The sequence below is a fragment of the Balaenoptera borealis genome (genome assembly GCF_965194805.1).
Source record: "Balaenoptera borealis genome assembly, chromosome: 9".
Classification (NCBI taxonomy): domain Eukaryota; kingdom Metazoa; phylum Chordata; class Mammalia; order Artiodactyla; family Balaenopteridae; genus Balaenoptera; species Balaenoptera borealis.
Window position 1 is genome coordinate 19,516,490 of NC_138873.1, and position 25,078 is coordinate 19,541,567.

A 25,078-nucleotide genomic window follows, 5' to 3' on the forward strand; every position below is an offset into this window, starting at 1 on the left:
TTTTCAGATCTTTTTGGGTTAGTGGTCTTTCTTGGTATTGAACCTTACTGTGTCAAACACTGGTGGGTTCGACTTCTCTATCGTCCTTACTGCAAGAAGAATCCTCAGCTCCTCTACAGCTTTATTGCCAAGATACTGTGGAGGTCTGCAAAGAAAGATGTGATTGACCAAGTCAGTAGGATAAGTTTTTATTGATTAAGGGTATTAGGAAAAAAAAAAGAAGAAAAGCAGAATTTTGGTAGAAAGTTAAATTTCCAGGTGAAATCTTCTTTTTTCTCCTCTGTATAGATCCAGATACCCCCTCAGACAGAAGAAATCCACTGGCTCCACTTTTCTCCAGTGGAAAGACATTTCTATCACCGTCAACATGAAGTGTGCTGCCAGGATGCAGTAGTAAAACTCAGGAAGATTTCTGACTGGGCTTTGAAGCTCAGCAGCCTGGACAGAAGGACTGTCACCTCCATCCTGTATCCATTGCTGAGGCTCAGGCAGGCCTGCTGCCACCCACAGGCTGTTCGTGGGGAGTTCTTGCCACTCCAGAAAAGGTTTTATTACCAATTTTCTTATACTGCAATTGGTAATACAGTAGTAATAGACAATATTTAAGCAATTAGCTTCCTAGCCCACAGTTTCATTCAGGGTATTATAACTGAGTTGTCAGCTATTTTTAAAGCAGTGTGGTGATTTTTCTTTGATATGGAACCCCATTTGTGAAGGAGAATCACATCAAAATTATTTTCATGGTTTTGAACATTTCTTTAAAATTAGAACTATTGTAGGGTTTTGTTGTTTTTTTGGGGGGGGGGTTGTTTTCTGGTGCACCCCAGATATGAAAGGCTTTTGTTCTTTTTGCATTATATTTTTTGGTTCCCACATCAGGAATTAGATGAATTAGATTACCATTAAATATTTTCTTTATAGTCGTGCTAGCTATATTCTTTGATTATTCCTTTCTAATACATTAAGGTTATTTATGCCCACAATACTCTATTGTCCCAGAAACTTTTTTGTTCATCAGACTGTGACTCAAGAACTGGCCTTTTTTTTAGCACTTGATATTAAAAAGATACCCTTTCAGGTGCTGTAAGAAACATAAAGAGGAATTTGACTTTTGTCCTTGCCTTTAAGCAGTTTATAGACAAATAAAGGAGCTGACAAAGATTATAGATCTTTATAACGTAAGGCAAACATGATGTATTTCACAAGAGGTATATATGAATTGCTATGGACAATTAGAGTATGACAGTAATTTCTATATAAAGTAGTTAATGTTAGACAGCCTTCTGGTGGAAATGGCATTTGAGCTGATCCTTGGAGAATATTCATTTTCTTTACAGATTAAAAAAAATCAGGCTCTTAGAGGTTAATTAAGTTTAGTGCTAGGATGCAGATTCAGTGTTACATTCTCATACCCATACTGTTTCTAATATATCATGTGTACTTTGTACTTTAGGAAGATTTTCCTAGTTCTGGTCTTCACTGACTGAAATGAGAGAAAGTTAAAGAATGATGGGATCAGAAGAATGCTTGCTAGAATAGTAAGAGGTAATCAAGCTAAAAGTGATAATGGTGAAAATGGGGGTAAACAGAAAGATACTGAAGATCATAAAGACTCTGTAAGAGTCTGGTACTCTTGATCTTATGTAATATAATACTCTAACTTAGGATTCTTTCTAGTTCTGAACAATCTCCCTTTTCTTTTAGCACCATGACAATGGAGGAACTGCTGACATCCCTGCAGAAGAAATGTGGAACTGAATGTGAAGAAGCACATCGGCAGCTAGTTTGTGCCCTCAATGGCTTAGCAGGCATCCACATCATTAAAGGTAGAAGGTGATTGCTTTGTTATCTCTGGTTCTTCTAAACACTTAATAAGGAAGATTAGTTATAGTAGAAATCAAAGTTTCCCAAGAAAGACACTTTCACATGGTACTAATCGTAATTTAAATAGGTTCAGCTTAATGAAGAGCAGTTATACAGAACACTTCAAAAACCTTCAAAGTTTACATATGCTTTCACCAAACATTTCCACTTTTAGAAGTTTTTTTAGGGAAATTATAATGTGAACAAAGATTTGGCAATAAATTATTGATCTTAGTCTATAGTAGTGAACAATTGAAACAACCAAAATGCCTAGAAATAGAAGAATGGTTAAAATTTGACACATTCAAGTGAATATTGATCATTGATTTACAAAGTAATAGTGTTTATAAATTCATTCTCCCAACAAATATTAGAATGTCTGCTGTGTGCTGGGTATGATCTAGGCACTAAAAATAATACAGTAAAATAAAGTAGTCTCTGATCTTGTGGACCTTAAATTCTTAATAGAGGAAGACAAACAATTAATCAGATTGAATAGGAAAAAAATAAAATTATCTTTATTTGCTGCAATGTGATTGTCTATGTAGGAAAACTACTAGAGCAAATAAATGAGTTTTGCAAGGTTGCATAAGACAAGATGAATATATAAAAATTTATTTTATTCCTATATACTGGGAATGAACAATAAGAAATTATAACAATACCATTCATAGTAGTATCAAAAAAAATATGAAATACTTTGACATCAACTTGGAAAAAAGATGTACAAGACCCATACAAAAATCACAAAAACATTGAGAAGTACAAATATTGCTGAGAGAAATTAAAGAATACCTAGTTATACCATGTTCATGGATCAGAAGACTTAATATTATTAAGATGCTGATTCATCTCAAATTGATATACAGAGTCAATGCAATCAGAATTTTCCCAAACAAAAATTTTAGCAGGCTGTTTATAGAAGTTGACAAGCTGATTCTAAAATTCACCTAGAATAGTCAAAACAAGTTTGGAAAAGAACAAAATAGTTGGAAGATTTACCTGAATCAACACTTATTTTAAAGCTATAATAATCAAGACGGTATAATACTGGCATAAAGATAGGCAAGTAGACCAATGGAACAGAACAGAGTCCAGAACTAGTCCCACTTATTTATCATCAGTTGATTTTTCAACAAAGACGCAAAGGCATTTCAGTGGAGAAAGGTTAGTGTTTTCAGTAAGTGGTACTGGCACAATTAGTTATCCATATTCAAAAAGTTCAACTTTAACCTTGCACTATATAAACAGTTCAAAATAAAGAGGATGTTAAACTGAAATTAAAACCATAAAACTTTTATAAGCATTTTTATAAAGAAATGTATATTGTAAATCAACTATACTTCAATAAGAAAAATATTGATTGATTACATTTTTAAAAAAAGAAATATATAGGTTCTTTCTTTTAAAATCATAGACAACTATAACCTTAGGAAAAGCTACTGTGTGCTTCGGACTTCAGTAGTTAATGCTTCTTCTGTAGGAAGTGGCTCTTTAAAGACAACAGTAACCAAGGACTGATTGAAAGTTACATTCCAAAGTAAAACGGGAAGTCTGTATTCCCTCACAAACATTTCCACAGACAGTTGTATGTCTTAAAGAAAAAAATGTGTTCTTTAAATAGAAAACAGGGCCAGGTTTTGTTTTGTTCTGTTTGCTTCTTGGTGGGGAGGAGGATGAGAAGCTAGTTGCTTATCTCACAGATATGGTAGTTGACCATCTCTAAATCTCTGGTATTCAAGAAATACCAAGTTTCAGTTCACAAAATGTGAGTCCTTTTTATAAGCATCTTTTGTTTTGGCCTGTAGGCAGTTTCTGAAACTAGTTTCTGACTCCCATGTGATGCTTTTATATGATATTTATCCATAAAACCGTTTGCATTTTTTTGAGTTGATGGTGCCTTTTTGTCATTCGGCTGCACCTCTCTCCCCTTCTTCGGGATTGTGACACTGTTGCACTCTTTCTGATGCATTGCTTCCTGGTGGGTGACATGATTTGCGAGCAGTCCGATATATAAATAAGATGGTGAGAACTGCCTCAGCAATTCATTTTCTGTTTGAAAGGAATTAAGCAGTCTCTTTCTGTTTTCTTACATTTCCCCCTACATTGTGTTTTCACAGTTATATTAGGCACTATAGGAGGGCCTCTTTTCACTTTCATTCTATTTCAAAAAACATTTGGTTGATTCAAAATCTTGGAAATGTACTACCCCATGTGTTATAATAGACCTCTCCTACTGTGTACATTTTTATCATGCTAGAATGTATCATTCAGCAATAGCTAATAACTACTAATTTTCTAGGAGCATCTCAGGAATTATGGATGCTTCAATCAGTATGTTTTTATTTTTGCTGGTATTAAAGGAGTGTTTATCTAGAAAGTGATAAGAGTGAATCATCAAGCTTCGACCTTCTTGACTATGTAGACATTATATATACATAGGTGTTTTGTATGCTTTGGTAAGTGTGAAAATATGTGTGAGATCAATAAAACTTTAATATGTTCAAAAAATAAAAAAGAGGGTGCTATATAATGTGAAATTTCAGTACTCAGGCCAGATCCCCTGCCAGGACATCTCTCATCCAGAGGAATTTCCAGGGATGAAGTCACTCCTTGAAGACAGGATTTTGGAGTGATTCTATTCAGTGCTGTGTCCCCAGAATCTAGAACAGTGTCTGGGTTGTTTTTTGTCAAGGAACAAACTTGAGTTTATTTGTGAGTTCTAGTGTATTCTGATTTTAATGTGCCTTTGTTATTTTTGTATGTATGCATACTTTTTAAAAACTGAACATTTACAAGTGTAAATAAAAGTTCAAAGTAAAATAGAATCCAACCATGAAGTTAAGAAAAAAAAAAAACTGTAAATCTTTTAGAAGAAAACAAAGGATAAAATGTTTGTGATTTGAAATTAGGCAAAGATTTCTTAGATATGACACCAAAAGGACAATGCATAAAAGAAGAAAAAACTGATAAATTTGACTTCATCAAAATTAACAACCTCTACTCTTGAGGGCACTGTCAAGAGAATAATCACCTATCTGAGTAAGAACTTGTACCTAGAACATAAAAAACTAATAAAAACCAATAAGAAGAAGACAGCCTAATGAAAATAGTCAAAATGTTCAAACAGACTTCAATAAATATGTAGAGATGGCAAAAAGCACATGAAAATATTCATCATTAGTCACTGGGTATATGTAAAATTTAAACACCAGGGATACCACTATGCCCTCATTAGAATGGCTTAAACAGATAAAATGCTGGTGAGGATGTGGAAACAACTGGAATTCTCCTTCATGCACTGCTGATGAGAATGTAAAACTGTACAATCAGTTTTCTGTTACTTTATTTACTCATTAGCTTCATTTCCATTATCTCAACTTACTTTTACAGTAAACCTGGAATTAATTCAGTGCCTCTACCTTTCATTCTTTGCAAAAATCATTCATTCTTTGCATAAGTTTATTCTAGACTTTTTCATGATAACTTTTCTGGCTATCTTAAATCAAGTGTTACTTTTTTTGCAACTTCAGTGAATCACTAAGTGCTCTTTTCAACAACTATTTCAATTTATTGTACTTGTAATGTAGTGAGAGATTGTACAGTTTTCTACCTTTTATACCATAGTGATTCTTAGGAGTTTTCTTATAATAATGAGGAAATTACTGATGTAAGTGTACCTTTTTATAAAGCTACTTTTAAACCTCTAATAGCTTTGGTTTAGATAATTTGATTTTAGTCTTTCTAAAACTAAGTAGGCTATAGTCCTTGACATCATGTTAGTATTTCATAATGGTGAAGTAATGTACAGTTTTAAGCACTTTTGATAATTTAGGATGTACAGATGCTTCTTTATTTCTATATTCCTCACAAAATCTGTGGCGTTAGCTCATCATAGTGTTAGAGCTGGAAAGGCATTTCATGATAAATTCCAGTTCCTTCAACCTTCCCACAAAGATACTAATCTGTTAGTCTACTTGGATGCACAGTTATGGAGAAAATTTACCATTTTTCTCATTTACCTATTAAGACCTTAAATAAATCAGTTACCCAGAAAAATTTATGTTTCAATTTAGCTAGCAGTGTTGGCAAGTTTGGATTTTCTCTAGTAATTCTTAATCATCACCATCCTCATCAGTGCCATCTCAGCTGCTGTGTGCCTGTGACTATGTAGTATTCCAGGCATCAGTCTAAAATCGAAAATGATCTGTGCTTTACAATCCATAGTGAAAGACTAAGTAAGGCAACTTTTAATAGAAAACATTTTTTGAAACATACTTTCCTTTCTTTCAACCTGGAAATAGGCAAAAATTGGGAAATTATCTAATAATTAGTATCTAATACCAGCTTCTCACAGTCCCAAATTAGTTGAGTGGAATAATTGTGATAAAAATCCACAGAATAAGTGACTATCACAGATAATAAATACGTGTGCTTGGTCTTAAAAAATACAGGAATAATGAATATGCTGTTTAAAATATTGTCAGGTCATTAAAATCTAGCCTCATATCTGAGAAATGATCATTTTTCTGCAAGCGTTTTATATTATGCATTAACACCATCATATGTATATATTCAGTTTTATCCTCATAATTACCCAATAGTTGAGGCATTACCATCCCTATTTTATATGAGAAAATGAGTTCACAAGACTTAGTTGCTTTCTCAAGATTACAGCTAGTAAGTGACAGAGAATTGGCCCTGGATCTTTTGGTTTCAAATCAGATATTTAATTTTTTTTATTATACTAGGTCTGCTTCTTGATCAAACAGGCGTTTGTAAACCTCAATATTATACTGTCTATAGTCGGTTGAAACTCACCATCAAAAATTTCTGAAATGGAGTAATATGTTACTTGCAGATGGTCACAATAATAAAAATAAATTTCAGATTTCCCATCTTAATTCTAAAACTGCATTCCTCATTTTATTCTATGTTGTTATGACTCAGAAGCTTAAGACAGTAAATGAATTTCTTCACTTGGCCTTTTTTCTAGTCTCCTTGTCAGATTTGTTGTCTCTTTTTCCCTGTGGTAAAGTTATGCATAATATGGGAATTGGGAGAAAAGGTTATTCATCTGATCATTTCCAAACACTAACACTCCAGCAGGATCAGCATGTCGTTGGCTCCTATGTGGCAAAACACCGTGCTGTGGTGTAACAGGAGGTGCTTCACTGCTCTTTTCAGATAGTTTCCACTGTATTCCTTCCCACTGTACTTATTTATCTATGGATGGAAACTATTGCTAATTGTTAAGAGAAGTTCCTATTAGAAAGTCCATTAATAAATGGTATGTCTATTCTTCATTTAATTGTAATTATGAACTTAATTGTGGAGGATTAACTACTTTTAGTTTCCATGGTTTAACTCATAGTAGTATGTTAAACGATACACATTTTTAAAAGTAACATTACATATTTAACTTATATAATTTAAACTATTCTAATATTAGAGATCAGATAGTAAAGATCTGACTTCTAAAAGAAATCTAAAATTAATATCAAACTCTAAAGGGATTTGTTTATATCGTATGCAAACATATATATATGATATACAATGTATATTCTACGGTCCTCACTGATTATGGTATTAAAAACATGGTATTATTTCAATTTTGTACAATGTATACATGAAATATATATACATACACACACACACACACACACACACACATATGGTATAGAAGTGTTTTAGATTCAGTTTTCTGGGAAAGAAAACTTTTTTCCTGATCGTCACATACATTTTTCATTTCTACATGTGTTTTTTTGGAGAAAATTAGTTTGGCAATATGGAACCAGTACAATTTGTTTACCTGGAAATGTTAGTGCCATCAAGTGGCAAAGAACAGGTATTTCCATATTTGGCTTAAACTTGTATAGCTTATTGAATATGCATATTTTTATGTCTTCCCCAGAAAACGTCCTTTTTTTTTTTTTTTACTAAGCATTAAAAAAAACATTATAATGACTAGTTCAGTTTCAACTGTTTTTATTATAGTCTAGTAATTGTACCTTCTTTAAAAGGTGTAATAATTATGAGGGGAAAATTGTTAAATGAATTATTCTCTATAAATGATAGTATAACTATTAATAGAATCCATATGTCTTTTGAAAAGCTTTAGAAAAATCTTCAAAAATTTGAACTCTTCAAAGAGAGTTCATTGTGTGAAGATAATTATGTTACTCCTACATTGTAATGCAATTTTATTATTGCAAAAATAATCTTCTCCTATATTTAAGTGAATAGAAATTGGATGACTGTAAAGTACTGTGAAAACGTGTGCTTTAGAAAGCTTTATATTAGATAACTGGTAGAATTAGATATAAAGCAGTGGTATAAAAGCAAGTGTTTTGCACAATAGTATGAACGAATGTACTTAATGCCACTGAACTGCACTCTTCTAAAAATGGTTGAAATTGTAAGTTTTATTTTATGTATATTTTACCACAATAAAATTTACATCTATAAAATCAACTTTAACAAAGAGAGAGAGAGAACCAACAACAAAATTTACAAAGGTGTATATATGGAAAACTCATTATGGCCATGAGCAAAGTTCTAAATCCATGATATTAATGAAACTAGTTTAAAGTTAAAAAAAATTAAAATGCAAGTGTATGTGATGATCAGGAAAAAACCTTTTTTCCTCAGCAAACTAAAACCAGAACATCTCTTTACCTTTTTTCCCCTTGTATTCCATGATTTTGCCACTGTTAGATTTTTATTTTAATTGTATGTATCAATTAACAATTTTGAGTTTTTCCCCAGGCAGCAAATAACATAGGTTCCATTACTCAAAGCCATTAAAAATGTCTCATCTCTTCTTCAGTGAAGTCTCATCAAACTTTTTCTGAAAGAACCAGATAATAAATATTTTAGATTTTGTGAACCGTAAGATCTGTGGCAACTATTCAGCTCTGCTATTGTAATGCAAAAGTAGCCACAGACAGTACATAAATAAGTCAGCATGGCTGACTTCCAATAAAACTTTATTCATGGACCCTGAAATTTAATATCATGTAATTTTCATATGTCACAAGATATTATTATTATTTTAATTTTTTCAGCTATTAAAAATGTTAAAAAAATTCTTAGCTTGTAGACCCTACAAAAATGCAGTCAGATTAGACCCGTGGGCCATAGTTTGCCAACCTGTGCTTTGGTACTTTTTTAATTACTTTATTTGAATAAGGTGCTAACTATGTATAATAAAAAACAGCATAAATCTCAGACTAATAGTGATTTGTGTGACCAGAAATAGAAAGAATTCCTAAGTTTTTGAAATGTAGTTATTAACTGTAAATCATTCTGGCCAAATACCAATAAGAACAATTCCTATCAAGAAGAGTGCATTATTTTTCTGAGAATTATGTGTACGATGGTCATAGTGTTTTGAATATTTGTCTATAAATACATGTAAGTACCCCAAATTTGTCCTTAATTTCAAACATCCTAATGACTACTGATTGGTAGTCACTAACTTTAACAAGAAGAAAACCGTTTGTTTAAATTAAAAGTTAATTCAGAGTTTGTTTTTCAGTATAATTTTAAAACATTGTGTTTGGTGTTCTAGTCTGTGAAATTAACCAAAAAAAAAAAAAAAAAAGGTGCTGTTACCAGCTTTTTTTACTGGGGCAGTCATATTAATACCAAGTTAAATTCCTTTTCTTAAAAAATAAATTAGTGAATTGTAATAATTGCTATATTTTTACAGTAGGTGTTTTTAGATTATAGATAACTAGATGACATTGGGAACTAAATACATGATTTTCTTATACTTTAAATATATTTTGATTATTCAGGTGAGTATGCCTTGGCAGCAGAACTGTACAGAGAAGTGCTGCGTTCATCTGAGGAACACAAGGGAAAGCTCAAAACTGATTCACTGCAAGTAAGTAAAAAGTTTCAAAATATTTGCTTTTTATAAAATAATTTTTCTGAATATTTAAGAGGACAAAGAGTAACAAATGGACTGAGTCATAATCACTGGGGATGAAGCTTGGAAATCATGTTCTTTTAATAAGCACCCAAGGTGATTTGTATATACACAAAAGTTTTAGAATCACTATTCTGTCTGCTCAGGTCAGTATTGGCCACAAGGCTGACTAGATAAGCCTAAGCTACATTAGAAAAGCAGCTCAAAATATTTGTATTTCAAAGAATGGGGTCAGTTTTATCACTTCACATATTAACATCAACATATTTATTCACATGGTATTCACCAAAAAGAAGAGAAATTGAGTTAAACTCAAAAATGAAACTAAGTGATAATAAAAACTATCCAATGATCTTCTAGTTTAATTTTTGGAGGTCTTTTAGGGAGATTTGGATATTTGAATTATAACACTTACTTAAGTGCGAAATATCTTCCTCTTCCTGGTTCAGTCCAGTGGATCATATAGACAAGGCTCTCTAGCTAAATGGTAAATAAGGATGCTTTTATGAATCTTGGTAAGTTTAGGCTTGAGTCCCAGGTGAGGCTTCTTTTTTACCATTCAGAATCTAAACCTTGGGACCTACATGTTCACCTGTGCCTGAGCAGGTATTAGGAGGAGTGTATGGGGGGAGAGGGAAGAAGAGAGAAAATTAAATACCAGTCTACTTATATTATGCATGGGTAAGGATTACAGAAGGTCATGGACCTTTAGCAAATGTATTTACCACATGCGAGAAGGAGCAAGTACAAAGGTATCGTGCTCCTGAATAAAGGAAACAAAAGTAGGACAGGTAGGTTCAGTATGCCTGAATTCAAGAGTGAAGAGTAAGCTATCAGTCAGCCTGGTTCTTGCTTTTGACTCACAGTAACCCCAGCTGCTGATAAAGCATGGTCCACCAAATGTCTTGCTCTATCAAGTCAGATTAGCCACCCTGCTGTGTTGGGATAAAATGTGTAAGGGAACGGAGAGAGACGAGTATTCCTCCCAGTTCATTCCACCACCTTGTGCAGAAAGCAACAGAAGTCCTCTTCCACAAGTGCACACAGAGAAGTGGAGCCGAGTTTCTACCATTTTTTCTTTCATGGTATTTATACTTTTGTTTTTGCTATTACATCTGATAGTGCTACTGATTATGTTATCTATGAAAGTATGATGAAAAGACCTAAGACATTTGAGGTAGTTCTTCAAAGATTAACTCTACAAAGATCTGTACCACGGCCCGTAATTTGTAGCAAAACAGAATAAACCCTTATAGTCTCAAACCACTGACACCAAATCAGACCTTACCAGAAAGACTCCTTTCCCATCATCCTTTAGCCTTTAGCTGTCTTCTCAAATAAAGACTCAGATTAGATAGAAACTACATTCACTTTATTTTTTCTCATAGCCCTTTACTCCAGAGGGAGCCTCAAACCAGTCACAGACTCAATACCACAGTGAGATGCCTGGCTTATATTTAATACAGAGATTTAAGATGGAGTTTTCTCCTTTATTCTACACCATCTTCACCTCTAACCCCTCCCCTTTTCAGCCCTTAAGTTCAACAGATCCAGGTCACAGCTCTGTTTTCTAATGTATTTCATTATCTTTGTTTTTATCGTAATATAATTGCTAGGCTCATACAGACTCATTTCCCAGGAGAAGAGGAATCAAGTCTGTGCAGTCAACCTTTCTACTTTACTGGACTTACTTGGCGTACTCATATTTCCCCATATAGACAAGTGCATGTATAAGAGAAGAAATATACCTATATTACATACTCTGTTAAATACATAGACATGTTTCATGAAACTGTATATTTTTAATTAGAAATTTATGTCATTATGAGTTAAGATAATTACCGTAAAACTGACTCTGAGAAAGTTGGTATTCAAATTGTTTTAAAGGAAAAGAATTCGGTGATTAAATCTTAAATGCGGTGTTAGTGTTCTGTATGCCTTAATAATAGTAGGTTCTCCCCTTAGAGTTCACTGCATTGGCTGTCATAATTGTTGCCTTTTGTGTGTTTTATAGAGACTTCATGCTACCCATAACCTGATGGAATTGTTGATAGCCAAGCACCCAGGGATACCTCCTACCCTGAGAGATGGCAGACTTGAGGAAGAGGTAATTATTATTTTTTCATTCTGTCTATAAAAGAATTTTTTTTCAGACTTCATGCTCCATCTAACTGATATTTCCTAGGGCATGTAAAGGTAACCATGTTTTCTCACTGCTTTGCTGTTCTAAACTTTGCCATGGTGATTTTGGGTGGCATAGAATAGCAATACTCCATATCATTTTGTTTCTCTGATGATCTGCTTGCAGCTATATGGCAACTGCTTGTTGTAGATATGGCTTTTGGTAGCCAACAGCACAGGATTGTAAATAAACAACAAATGAAAAAAGGAAATCTTGTTGATCTCCTGACAGATCTGCAAAAGATGTAATTTAGTAAAAATAAAAAGTTTTGTACTTTCTCCACCCTTCAGTGTATTATTTAAGTCAATAAATAAACTTAAATTTTCGGTTGTATTTCTTACGTCCTCTCAAAGAAGTTCCCTCTGCAATGAGTATTGCCTCTCGTTAGAAACAGTGTTATTATAAATTATTGTTAATATGCTTATTATGCCAATTCCCCCATGGATTTTTGCCTTAAAACTCAAAGAGAGGTGGCAAACCTAAAAGCAAAAGAGGAGTAAGTATGTTTGAAACGTATTAAACCTGTAAATGAAGCCTTTATTTGAATTAACAGGATAAAAAATGAGATTGTATAAGTATGTACAGCCCTTTCTTGATGCTAGATGGCAGCCTAAGTGTTGGAAATTTTCAAGTGAAATTTTATTCCCAGTGCAGGCATCTAATCTTATATGTAATTAGTCACTCTGTTTAAATGCCTTCAGTGACAGGAAGCTTTCTGGGAGACAGTCCCATCTACTAGTAGACAGCTCTAATGACCAACTAATTATAGCCAATGAATTTTAATAGAAATTAATTGGAAGGTTGTGACAGAAAAATAAAAAATGCATCATGAGGAGGAGGGTTCATACTATATAGATGTATTTCCAAGGAGACTGCTTTATCACTTTTGCCTAACTCTCACGGTACATGAAGCCACAGTATTTCAAAGCTGGACAAGATCCGAGAAATCATCTGCTTCAACCACCTCCTTTTGCAAATGGAGTAACTGAAGCCTAGGGAAGAAAAATGGCTAGTCAAAAGAGTTGTATCTATTCAGTTGACCTCATGAAATTGCCACTGTTGTAAATCAAAAATGGTCTAGTATTGGCAATTTCATATGGCTCAACCCACTAGTAAGTGGAAGCATTGGGATTTTCAGTTCAGTAGTCTTTCCAGTTTTCCTCCCACTGTCCCATATAGCCTCTGATCATCCCCTCTCTTCATTCATAAAATAGTTTCAAGAGTCAGTTAAGTATTTCAGTTAAATGGACGAAAGTGAAGAATTTTCCTTTTTCCTAATGGTAACTTATAAGAATAAAAATTTTCAGTACTTCTGTTACTTGCAAATAACATGATCCTTCTTGTCTTGAAAAGTTGAAAGAGGAACAATTTTTAAATCCTTTTTGTATTAGTCTTTTATGGTTTCTATAACAAAATGCCACAGACTGGCTTAAACAACAGGAATTTTATTTCTCACACTCATGAACTGGAAGAATTAATATTGTTAAAATGTCTATGCTAACTAAAACAATATACAGGTTCAATGTAATCCCTATTAAAATTCCAATGGTATTTTTCACAGAAATAGAATAAACAATCCAAAGATTTGTATGGAACTAGAAAACATCCTGAATAGCCAAAGCAGTCTTAAGATTAAGAACAAAGCTGCAGGCATTATGCACCCTGATTTCAAACTATATTGTAAAGCTATAGTAACTAAAACAGTATGGTGTTGACATAAAAGCATACACATAGATCAATGGGACAGAATAGAGAGAACCCAGAAATAAAGCCACCCATATATGGTCAGTTAACTTACAAAAAAGGAACCAAGATTAGACAATGGGGAAAGGACAGTCACTCTTTTTTTAATTGAAGTATAGTTGATTTATAATATTATATTAGTTTCAGGTATACAGCATAGTGATTCAGTATTTTTGCAGATTATACTCCATTATAAGTTATTATGAGATAATAGCTATAATTCCCACTGCTATACAATATATCCTTGCTGCTTATCTATTTTATACATAGTAGTTTGTATCTTTTAATTCCATACCCTTAGTTTGTCCCTCCCCGCTTCCCTTTCCCCTTTGGTAACAACTAGTTTGTTTTCTACATCTGTGAGTCTGTTTCTGTTTTACACATACATTTATTTGTTTTATTTTTTAGATTCCACATATAAGTGATATGATATGATACTTGTCTTTCTCTTTCTGACCCATTCACTAAGCATAATATTCTGGGTCCATCCATGTTGCTGCAAATGGCAGAATTTCATTTTTTGCTTATGGCTGAATAATATTCCATTGTAAATATATACAACTTCTTTATCCATTCATCTGTTGATGGGCACTTGGGTTGTTTCCATGTCTTGGCTATTGTAAATAGTGCTGCTATGGACATTGGGGTTCATGTATCTTTTTGAACTAGTGTTTTCATTTTTTTTCCAGCTATATACCCAGGACTGGAATTGCTGGGTCATATGGTAGTTTATATTTAGTTTTTTGAGGAACCTCCATACTGTTTTGCAGCAGTAGCTGCACCAATTTACATTCCCACCAACAGTATGCAAGGGTTCCCTTTCCTCCACATTATCCCCAACACTTGTTATTTGTAAACTTTTTGATGGTAGCCATTCTGACATGTGTGAGGTGATACCTCATTATTGTTATGATTTGCATTTCTCGAATAATTAGCAGTGTTGAACATCTTTTCATGTGCCTGTTAGCCATCTCTATGTCTTCTTTGGGAAAATGTCTTTTCAGGTCTTCCGCCCATTTTTTGATTGGGTTGTTTGTTTTTTTGATATTGAGTTGTATGTGCTATTTATATATTTTAGATACTAACACCTTATCAGGGGTTTAGATATTAACCCCTTATTAGGTGATTAGAAAATAGGCAGAGAGGGACTTCCCTGGTGGTCCAGTGGGTAAGACGCTGCACTCCCAATGCAGGGGGCCCGGGTTCGATCCCTGGTCAGGAAACTAGATCCCGCATGCATGCTGCAACTAAGAAGTCCGCATGCCGCAACTAAGAAGTCTGCACGCCGCAACTAAGAAGCCCGCGTGCCGCAACTAAGACTAAGAAGGCCACGTGCCACAACTAAAGATCCCACATGCTGCAGTGAAGATCCTGCGTGCTGCAACTGAGACCCAGCACAGTCGAAATAAATAAATACATTTTTAAAAAAGAAAAAGAAAATAGGCAGAGGATCTGAATAGACATTTTTCCAAAGAAGACATACAGATGGGCAACAGACACATGAAAAAATGCTCAACATCATTAATCATTAGGGAAATGCAAATCAAAACCACAGTGAGATATCACTTCATACCTGTTAGAGTGGCTATTTTCAAAAAGACAAGATATAAAAAGTGTTGGTGAGGATGAGAGAAAAGGGAACTCTTGTGCACTGTTGATGGGAATATAAATTGCTGCAGCCACTATGGAAAATAGTATGGAGGTTCCTCAAAAAATTAAAAATAGGACTATAATATGACCCAGCAATTCCACTACTGGGTAATTATCCGAAGAAAACAAAAATACTAACTTGAAAAGATATATGCACCCTTACGTTCATTGAAGCATTATTTACAATAGCCAATATATGAAAACAACCTAAGTGTCCATTGATAAGAAGATGTTGTATACATATATGATGGGATATTGTTTAGCCATAAAAAGGAATGAAATATTGCCATTTGCAACAACATGGATGGACCTTGAGGGTATTATATGCTAAGCGAAATAAGTCAGACAAAGACAAATACTGTATAATTTCTCTTATATGAGGAATCCCAAAAAAAAGAAAGAAAGAAAAAGAAAAAAACCATGCTCATAGATACAGAGAACAGACTGGTGGTTGAAAGAGGTAGGGCTTGGGTGTGGGAGAAATGGGTAAACTATTGGGTTTTTTAATTTAAATAAATTGAATAAAATTTATTTTAATTTAAAAAAATATATTTCTCACAGTTCTGGAGGCTGGCAGTCTAAGATCAAGGTGTCAGCAGGGTTGGTTTCTCCTGAGGACTCTCTCCTTGGCTTGTAGATGGCTGCCTTCTCACTGTGTCCTCATGTGGCCTTTTCTCTGTGTACTTGCATCCCTGGTGTGTCTCTCTTTCCTTGTAAGGACACCAGTCATATAGGATTAGGGCTCCACCCTTATCTCATTTATCTACATTTACTCATTTAATTACTTTCTTAAAGGCCCTATCTCCAAATATAGTCACGTTGGTGGTTAGGACTTCATCATAGATTTTGAGAAACACAATTCAGTCCTAAAACCCAAAGTATTATTTCTAAACTGAAGTAATTCCAAGAAATTATAATAACTGAATCAGACAAGAAATTCTAAAATGTATTCTTGTTTTGCCTTATAGTTTGAAATATTACTGTTCTTTCCCCTCCCATTTTTTAAAATTAAAAAATTAGAAACTTGGGGAGCAAATCCTTGGAATTTCTTAAATTATGTGACTGACAGGTAAATGTAAGTCAAGGTGGCTTACAGGTAAAATCTCTTCAATATACATCCTATGAATTTCTAGCATGGCTTTTATGTTCTCTACAGTATACTTGTAGAGTTCAATGCTTAAATTGAGTTAAATAGATTAAATAAATAAAGTACACTGTTCTGGAAACATCATACTAAATTATTTTCTTGACCTGAAGTGAAAGTTTATACTTGTTTCCTGTTTCAACACAGGCCAAACAGCTGCGAGAGCATTATATGAGCAAGTGTAATACAGAGGTTGCTGAAGCGCAACAAGCTTTGCTGCCAGTGCAGCAGAACATACGTGACCTCCAGAGAAAGGTATGGCCACCAATGTGACTTTCCTTATGTTTTTCTCCACCTAACATTTTGGTTTTTGTTCTGCTCTGGGGAGAAACTTGAACTTTCTTATTCATCTTGGAATTTTTAGCACCTGTTACAGTACCTGAGCCACAATAAAAACGTATTTGCTGTTAGCAGTGTTTATTGATTGGATGAACAGATACATAGATAAATCACCTATTTTGAGGTTATTCTCTTTCATTTCTTTTAAGGTATAATGGGGTTTCCTCTTACCTTCGGTATATAACAAGTTGTCTTTTGAAGAAAATGAAGACTTCCATAACCTTCTTTTGATCTTAGATGTGCATGTTTCCAAAATCTTTTCTTTTAAGATGTTGGAATATTAGAACCATAAGCATTTTCCTTATGAAATATGTGCCATTTGTCATTTCTAAAATTTCTCTTTCATGAAATCAGTAGCAAAGTTTAAGGAGAAGGCTACACAAAATACTTTTACTTTTTGATTTTAACCAGTTACTCCACATTTTATTCTTCCTAATTCATTAATTATTTTGTATTCAAGCATATAATTTTATTCGTTATCAAAGATTATTCATTGAGTAGACTCTAGTTCAGTTAGTTGAGGATAAGCATTATGACTTTATTACGCTGAGAAAGAAACTTGTTACCTTTTCAGATATGTAGAGTGAATACTGAAGTTTTATTTTGTTTTAGGTATTTTTTTTTAGCACAGCTTTGTTATAAATGTATGTAAATAAATTCTCACTCATTCAGAGTAATCATGAAATAGGTGTTCTATTTAATTATATATGCAGAAGTTGTACTTATTCTTTGTATATACAACCTGTATACTTGTCTCCCCACTACTGTGATTCCCTTGAGAGTTGCATTTCTTGCCTCCTTTTAATTTTTCACAGAACTCTTTCCAGTGATAGAAACGTTGTGAGTACTAAAAAGACATTAATTGATCAGCTGTTGTCTTGTTTACAGATTTATTCTAATTCTCCTTGGTGGCTGAATGTGATACACAGAGCAATGGAATTTGGTATTGAAGAGGAACTTGTTCAAAGAGTGCGAAATGAAATAACCAGCAACTACAAGCAACAAACTGGCAAGCTTTCTATGTCAGAGAAGTAAGAAAATAGCACAAAACAGAATAGTTATATGAGTAGTCACCCCAAATATTCAGATCATTTGGTATTAAGAGTTACAATTAAAAGTCATAACATATTGTGGTTATGAACATCTACATTTTACCTATTGTTGCATATATTTCACACCAAAATATGAGGTATGCTTTTTTCCTGTATATTAGTCATTTTTAACTGTTCTCTTTTCAGTGCTTTTTTTTCTATTTTTTAATCTGCTTAAAGTATTTTCTTTGTATCTTTGTTGGACAAAGTTGCTTAAAGCCAGCTCTTTAAGCAAAGTTTTGAAATAGACTTTGTTTTGGAGAATTTTGCCCTTGGGGTAAGGCATTCATATTTCCCTATGTCATTCATTCCCTAAGGGCTAAGCTCATAGTGCCACAGTGGCCCAGGTTTTATATTGTAGAGTCTGCTTTGTCTTCCCCATCTTTCTTCTCAGCAACAATCACCATTCTTCAAGATAGATAAGTTGGGTTATTCCTCTTGAAGGAAGAATGGTGAATAATTCTTCCCAGAGGACAAATATACCCTATCAAAAGTACCTTCAGTGGTTTAACCCAAAGGAATGTCTGTCTAATGTGGGGAATGTAGATGTTGCGGCAGAACCATTGATTCTAGGGAGGGGGACAGAGAGGAGGATCTTTATTGCTTCTCAGATCATATCGCAGTATAACGTCAGCCTTGGGATTAAAGTTGGTTTTCAGTGAAAAATTCAGTATAAGAATATCTTTGAAATGTTTTAAAGTGTTTTCATTTGCTCTTCTAAAAACTTTTTCAAGTGTCTGCTAACACCCTAAAAAATATGCTACATTTTCTATGTGTCATTATTAACTTGGATGTACCTTAATGTAATCATCTTTTTCACCATTCAGAACCTGATGAGCTTCTCATTTCTGAAGTATATGCAGTATATTATGCTTTTGAGTGCACTCTCTTTTTCCCTGTTAAGCCCAAGAATCACTGTTCCAGGATAAGTTGTCATTTATGTCATGAATTCATCTTATCCAGTTTTAAAGCTATGTCCTAATTATGTGTTCTGCCAGCATTGTAGCATCAACTGATAAAGGAAAATATTTTAAAATATCTTGAACTTGTTTTTCTTAAATCACACAGAAACTCTTTTTTTTTTTCTTAGAAACTACTTTTAAAAGTTGTAAATCCCCATGTTAGAATATATCCCCTATTAAATGTTTTGAGGTCCCAGGGCTGTAAAAAGACCAACAGGAAACATAAAATGTATAATTCATTACACAAACATGCTTTTAAAAAACGTTAGACATAAATAGAAAGTAAGAAAACACATTTTTAAAGTTAAATTTTTTTATATTACATGTATTCAGAGATCATCTTAACACTGCTGCTGTGTTTTTTAATGAGACATATCTCAGACACGAAACTACTTATGTTTGCTTGTTAATGATTCTTGGGGAAGGCTATGTAGCTTGGTGATTAAGAGCACAGGTAGATTCTCAAGACAGACTGCCTGTGTTCATACCTCAGTGCCACCACTTGTTAGCTCTTTGAACTTGGGAAAGTTATATAAGCTCTCTCTGCCTTAGTTTCTTCATCTATAAAACCACACAGCATTATAGTGAGGATTAGTAAATTAATATTTGAAAGTGCTTACTTAAAATAGTACCTACTATTAGTATGGTGTCTAAGAGTTACCTTCTGTTACTATGTTTTCTTCTCTTTCATTTAAAGGACCTGCAAGAGAGAACATCACTAAGACATGTTAAATGCTGATCTGTGATATTTTTCAGGCCTTACTCACATGCTCAGACCTGAGTTAGTGGAGAGAACTTTTCCAAAGCCACTTCTTCCCATCGGTTCGAAGTTAATTTTCGAAGAGCAGTTTAAATTTGTAATAAATTACAAATAAAAAACTTTGTTTTCTTTTTGTGAATAGTATTGATACCTAACCTAATTTTAAGTATCTCAAAGTAAATTTTTTTAGAAATTACTGAGCAGCTATTCTATGCCTATTATATATGTTTTTGAAAAAGGGGTATAATCTAATTCTTACCTTCTAAAAGCTTAATGAGAAGACAAGAGTCATAAATAATTTGAGAAATGTATGTATAAAAACTAAACAAAGTACTAAAATGAATAATGTTGTTAATAAACTCCATGAACAGAAAGAAACATAGATTAGTGTTGTGAAATATTGGGAAAGCCTTTTAGGAAGGAAAGTGGGCTCTTTTGAACAATTTGGAGAGAATAGCATATGGCATTTTAGGAAGAAGGATATACTCTTAACTTAAAAAGCAAACAAATCTTGTTTATATTTTTTGTTTTTTAATTTCTTATTATTTAGGCTTTTGTTTTCCTTTCAAAGACCCATACACACACATCCATACATTTTTTTTCTTGACCCATTTCATTTATAGTTTATCAGAATGCTTAAGAGCATTGTGTTTGGGTTTAACTCCTAGCCCTGCCACATAATAACTTTGTATCTTTAGTTAAATTACTTTAATTCATTAATCTTCATCTATAACGTGCACAGTTGGATATGTATTGAGGTTATACAGGAAAAGTGCTTGGCAAAGTGCCTGGCATTTAGTAAATGCTTAATAAAAATATATGTGTATATGTATAAGTTCCTTGTAATATGGAATATAATTCTTGGCTACTTTTCTCCTTTCTTCTCAGCTTTCTGTCTCTACTTTTCATCCTACAGTCACCTCTACGTAGAGCACAGGTGTCAGGGGAACATCTGTAGTCAATCAGTATTAAAAAGAAAGAATGTGGCAATCCTGATCTTTCAAAGACATCAGACACAGACATAGATCTTGCATATTTTTTTTCGGTTCTGAGGGCAGGCACTATCAAATGTTTTTGTTATCTTTTGTAGTAGACAACCCAATGTTGTTATTCTTTGTTTACTAGTAGATACCAGTTGAATATACTCCTAATGTAAACTCACTCAGGTGTGACTAGGTAAAATGTTGCAGTTTCTTTAACACTTTGCCAACCACTTCTTGAATTTTTAGGAAATTGACCTACTGTTCTTTTCTTTGCTGTGTGTGGTGCTGGTGATGGGAATCAGGTTCCATGACTGCAGAGGTCTTCAGTTCTTACTTACAACACGTATGGAAGAGCTAAGTAAGTTCCAGAAGCAAGTAAGAGATGCTGTAAAAAATCTGGAGGGACCTCCATCTCGTCATGTTATTGAGTCTGCAACAATCTGCCACCTCCGGCCAATCAGGCTTCCCCTCAATTGGTAGGTAATAGGAGAAATCATCCAATGAATGGCATCATTCCATTGAGCTAGATTTCTCCTGAGAGAAGAAACACTGGCTCACATAATAAAACATTTTTTATTTGAATTCAGACAGAAGTAGAGATGTATTATTAATCTAACTTTAAAAAAAAAAAACCTCTCTAGGACAGTATACCTGAGGACCACGTATTTTTCTTTTTCTAAAATGGCATATTTGTTGTAAAGAAAATGTGAAGTATAAAATACTAAGCCTCTTTTAGAAATTACCTGATTGCGGTTATGTTTGTGAATGTTTCTCTGATAATTTCTTCTTTTCCAGCTGTGTCTTTTGTAAGGCTGATGAATTGTTCACAGAGTATGAATCGAAGCTATTTTCTCACACGTAAGTTCTCTGATTGATTATTTCCAATCAGGAAAATGAAACATTTTACAAGACTTGGTATTTTAATTTATACAACTACATTTTCCTCACAATAACATTTCTTATATTTTTTTCTCTTACCCAGTCAATTTACTAAACTTTAGCATTTGCCCATTTAACATGCTCAGTTTCACCTGTGCTGACGTTTACCCCCAAATGCTCCTGTCGTGTAGTAACATGTGCTTGAGGGACAGTTTACGGGAGTACACAGACTCTGCAGTCCAACAGATATGACCACAAATCCCTGCTCACTACTGTGCACAGATTACTTCTCTAAGCCTCAGGATCCTCATTGGTGAAATGAAGATAATAACACCTCACTGAGGTTTTTTTTATGTATATTAAATAAGAAAAGGCATATAATTACTTAGCATAGTGGGGTTTTTTTGGGTTTTTTTTTTTAACATCTTTATTGGAGTATAATTGCTTTACAATGTTGTGATAGTTTCTGCTATATAACAAAGTGAATCAGCTATACATATACATATATCCCCATATTTCCTCCCTCCTGCGTATCCCTCCCACCCTCCCTATCCCACCCCTCTAGGTGGTCACAAAGCACCAAGCTGATCTCCCTGTACTATGCGGCTGCTTCCCACTAGCTATCTATTTTACATTTGGTAGTGTATATATGTCCATGCCACTCTCTCACTTCATACCAGCTTACCCTTCCCTCTCCCCGTCTCCTCAAGTCCATTCTCTACCTCTGCATCTTTATTCCTGTCCTACCCCTAGGTTCTTCAGAACCATTTTCTTTTTTTTTAGATTCCATAAATATGTGTTAGCATACAGTATTTATTTTTCTCTTTCTGACTTACTTCACTCTGTATAACAGACTCTAGGTCCATCCACCTCACTACAAATAACTCAATTTCACTTCTTTTTATGACTGAGTAATATTCCGTTGTATATATGTGCCACATCTTCTTTATCCATTCATCTGTTGATGGACACTTAGATTGCTTCCATGTCCTGGCTCTTTTACATAAAGCTGCAATGAACATTGTGGTACTTGACTGTTTTTGAATTATGGTTTTCTCAGGGTATATGCCCAGTAGTGGGAATGCTGGGCCTTATGTTAGTTCTATTTTTAGTTTTTTAAGGAACCTCCATACTGTTCTCCATAGTGGTTGTATCAATTTACATTCCCACCAACAGTGCAAGAGGGTTCCCTTTTCTCCACACCCTCTCCAGCATTTATTGTTTGTAAATTTTTTGATGATGGCCATTCTGACTGGTGTGAGGTGATACCTCACTGTAGTTTTGATTTGCATTTCTCTAATGATTAGTGATGTTGAGTATCCTTTCATGTGTTTGCTGGCAATCTGTATATCTTCTTTGGAGAAATGTCTATTTAGGTCTTCTACCCATTTTTGGATTGGGTTGTTTGTTTTTTCATATTGACCTGCATGAGCTGCTTGTAAATTTTGGAGATTAATCCTTTGTCAGTTGCTTCATTTGCAAATATTTTCTCCCATTCTGAGGGTTCTCTTTTCATGTTGTTTACGGTTTCCTTTGCTATGCAAAAGCTTTTAAGTAGGTCCCATTTGTTTATTTTTGTTCTTTCCATTTCTCTAGGAGGTGGATCAAAAAGGATCTTGTTGTGATTTATGTCATAGAGTGTTCTGCCTATGTTTTCCTCTAAGAGTTTGACAGTGTCTGGCCTCACATTTAGGTCTTTAATCCATTTTGAGTTTCTCTTTGTGTATGATGTTAGGGAGTGTTCTAATTTCATTTTACATGTAGCTGTCCAGTTTTCCCAACACCACTTATTGAAGAGGCTGTCTTTTCTCCATTGTATATCCTTGCCTCCTTTATCAAAAATAAGGTAACCATATGTGCGTGGGTTTATCTCTGGGCTTTCTGTTCTTTCCCATTGATCTATATTTCTGTTTTTGTGCCAGTACCATACTGTCTTGATTACTGTAGCTTTGTAGTATAGTCTAAAGTCAGGGAGCCTGATTCCTCCAGCTCCATTTTTCTTTCTCAAGACTGCTTTGGCCATTTGGGGTCTTTTGTGTTTCCATACAAATTGTGAAATTTTTTGTTCTCGTTCTGTGAAAACTGCCATTGGTAGTTTGATAGGGATTGCATTGAATCTGTATATTGCTTTGGGTAGTATGGTCATTTTCACAATGTTAATTCTTCCAATTCAAGAGCATGGTATATCTCTCCATCTGTTTGTATCATCTTTAATTTCTTTCATCAGTGTCTTATAGTTTTCTGCCTACAGGACTTTTGTCTCCTTAGGTAGGTTTATGCCTAGGTATTTTATTCTTTTTGTTGCAATGGTAAATGGGAGTGTTTCCTTAATTTCTCTTTCAGATTTTTCATCATTAGTGTATAGGAATGCAAGAGATTTCTGTGCATTAATTTTCTACCCTGCTACTTTACCAAATTCATTCATTAGCTCTAGTAGTTTTCTGGTAGCATCTTTAGGATTCTCTATGTATAGTATCATGTCATCTGCAAACAGTGACAGCTTTACTTCTTCTTTTCCGATTTGGATTCCTTTTATTTCTTTTTCTTCTCTGATTGCTGTGGCTAAAACTTCCAAATCAATGTTGAATAATAGTGGTGAGAGTGGGCACCTTGTCTTGTTCCTGATCCTAGTGGAAATGGTTTCAGTTTTTCACCATTGAGGACGATGTTGGCTGTGGGTTTGTCATATATGGCCTTTATTATGTTGAGGAAAGTTCCCTCTATGCCTGCTTTCTGGAGGGTTTTTATCATAAATCGTCGTTGAATTTTGTCAAAAGCTTTTTCTGCATGTATTGAGATGATCATATGGTTCTTTTTCTTCAGTTTGTTAATATGGTGTATCACATTGATTGATTTGTGTATACTGAAGAATCCGTGCATCCCTGGGATAAATCCCATTTGATCATGGTGTATGATCCTTTTAATGTGCTGTTGGATTCTGTTTGCTAGTATTTTGTGGAGGATTTTTGCATCTGTGTTCATCAGTGATATTGGCCTGTAGTTTTTTTCCTTGTGACATCTTTGTCTGGTTTTGGTATCAGGGTGATGGTGGCCTCGTACAATGAGTTTGGGAGTGTTCCTCCCTCTGCTATATTTGGAAGAGTTTGAGAAGGATAGGTGTTAGCTCTTCTCTAAATGTTTGATAGAATTCGCCTGTGAAGCCATCTGGTCCTGCGCTTTTAGTTTTTGGAAGATTTTTCATCACAGTTTCAATTTCAGTGCTTGTGATTGGTCTGTTTATATTTTCTAATTCTTCCTGGTTCAGTCTCAGAAGATTGTGCTTTTTTAAGAGTTTGTCCATTTCTTCCAGGTTGTCCATTTTATTGGCATAGAGTTGCTTGTAGTAATCTCTCATGATCCTTTGTATTTCTGCAGTGTCAGTTGTTACTTCTCCTGTTTCATTTCTAATTCTATTGATTTGAGTCTTCTCCCTTTTCCTGTTGATGAGTCTGGCTAATGGTTTATCAATTTTGTTTATCTTCTCAAAGAACCAGCTTTTTGTTTTATTGATCTTTGGTATTGTTTCCTTCATTTCTTTTTCATTTA

The 25,078-nt window shown here is 34.1% G+C and overlaps 1 protein-coding gene across 4 annotated transcripts in view; it reads left to right on the forward strand.

Moving 5' to 3' along the window:
* The window catches only part of SHPRH (SNF2 histone linker PHD RING helicase), a 126,191-nt gene that overhangs the window by 27,181 nt on the left and 73,932 nt on the right, over positions 1-25,078 (forward strand). For all 4 annotated transcript variants that reach the window (XM_082405429.1, XM_082405427.1, XM_082405430.1 and 1 more), the window contains exons 12-20: positions 8-171; positions 289-545; positions 1,705-1,826; positions 9,666-9,754; positions 11,814-11,906; positions 16,666-16,773; positions 17,746-17,888; positions 20,956-21,129; positions 21,449-21,511. In XM_082405429.1, coding sequence (XP_082261555.1) covers positions 8-171; positions 289-545; positions 1,705-1,826; positions 9,666-9,754; positions 11,814-11,906; positions 16,666-16,773; positions 17,746-17,888; positions 20,956-21,129; positions 21,449-21,511 — 1,213 coding nt within the window. The remainder of the gene's footprint in view (positions 1-7; positions 172-288; positions 546-1,704; positions 1,827-9,665; positions 9,755-11,813; positions 11,907-16,665; positions 16,774-17,745; positions 17,889-20,955; positions 21,130-21,448; positions 21,512-25,078) is intronic.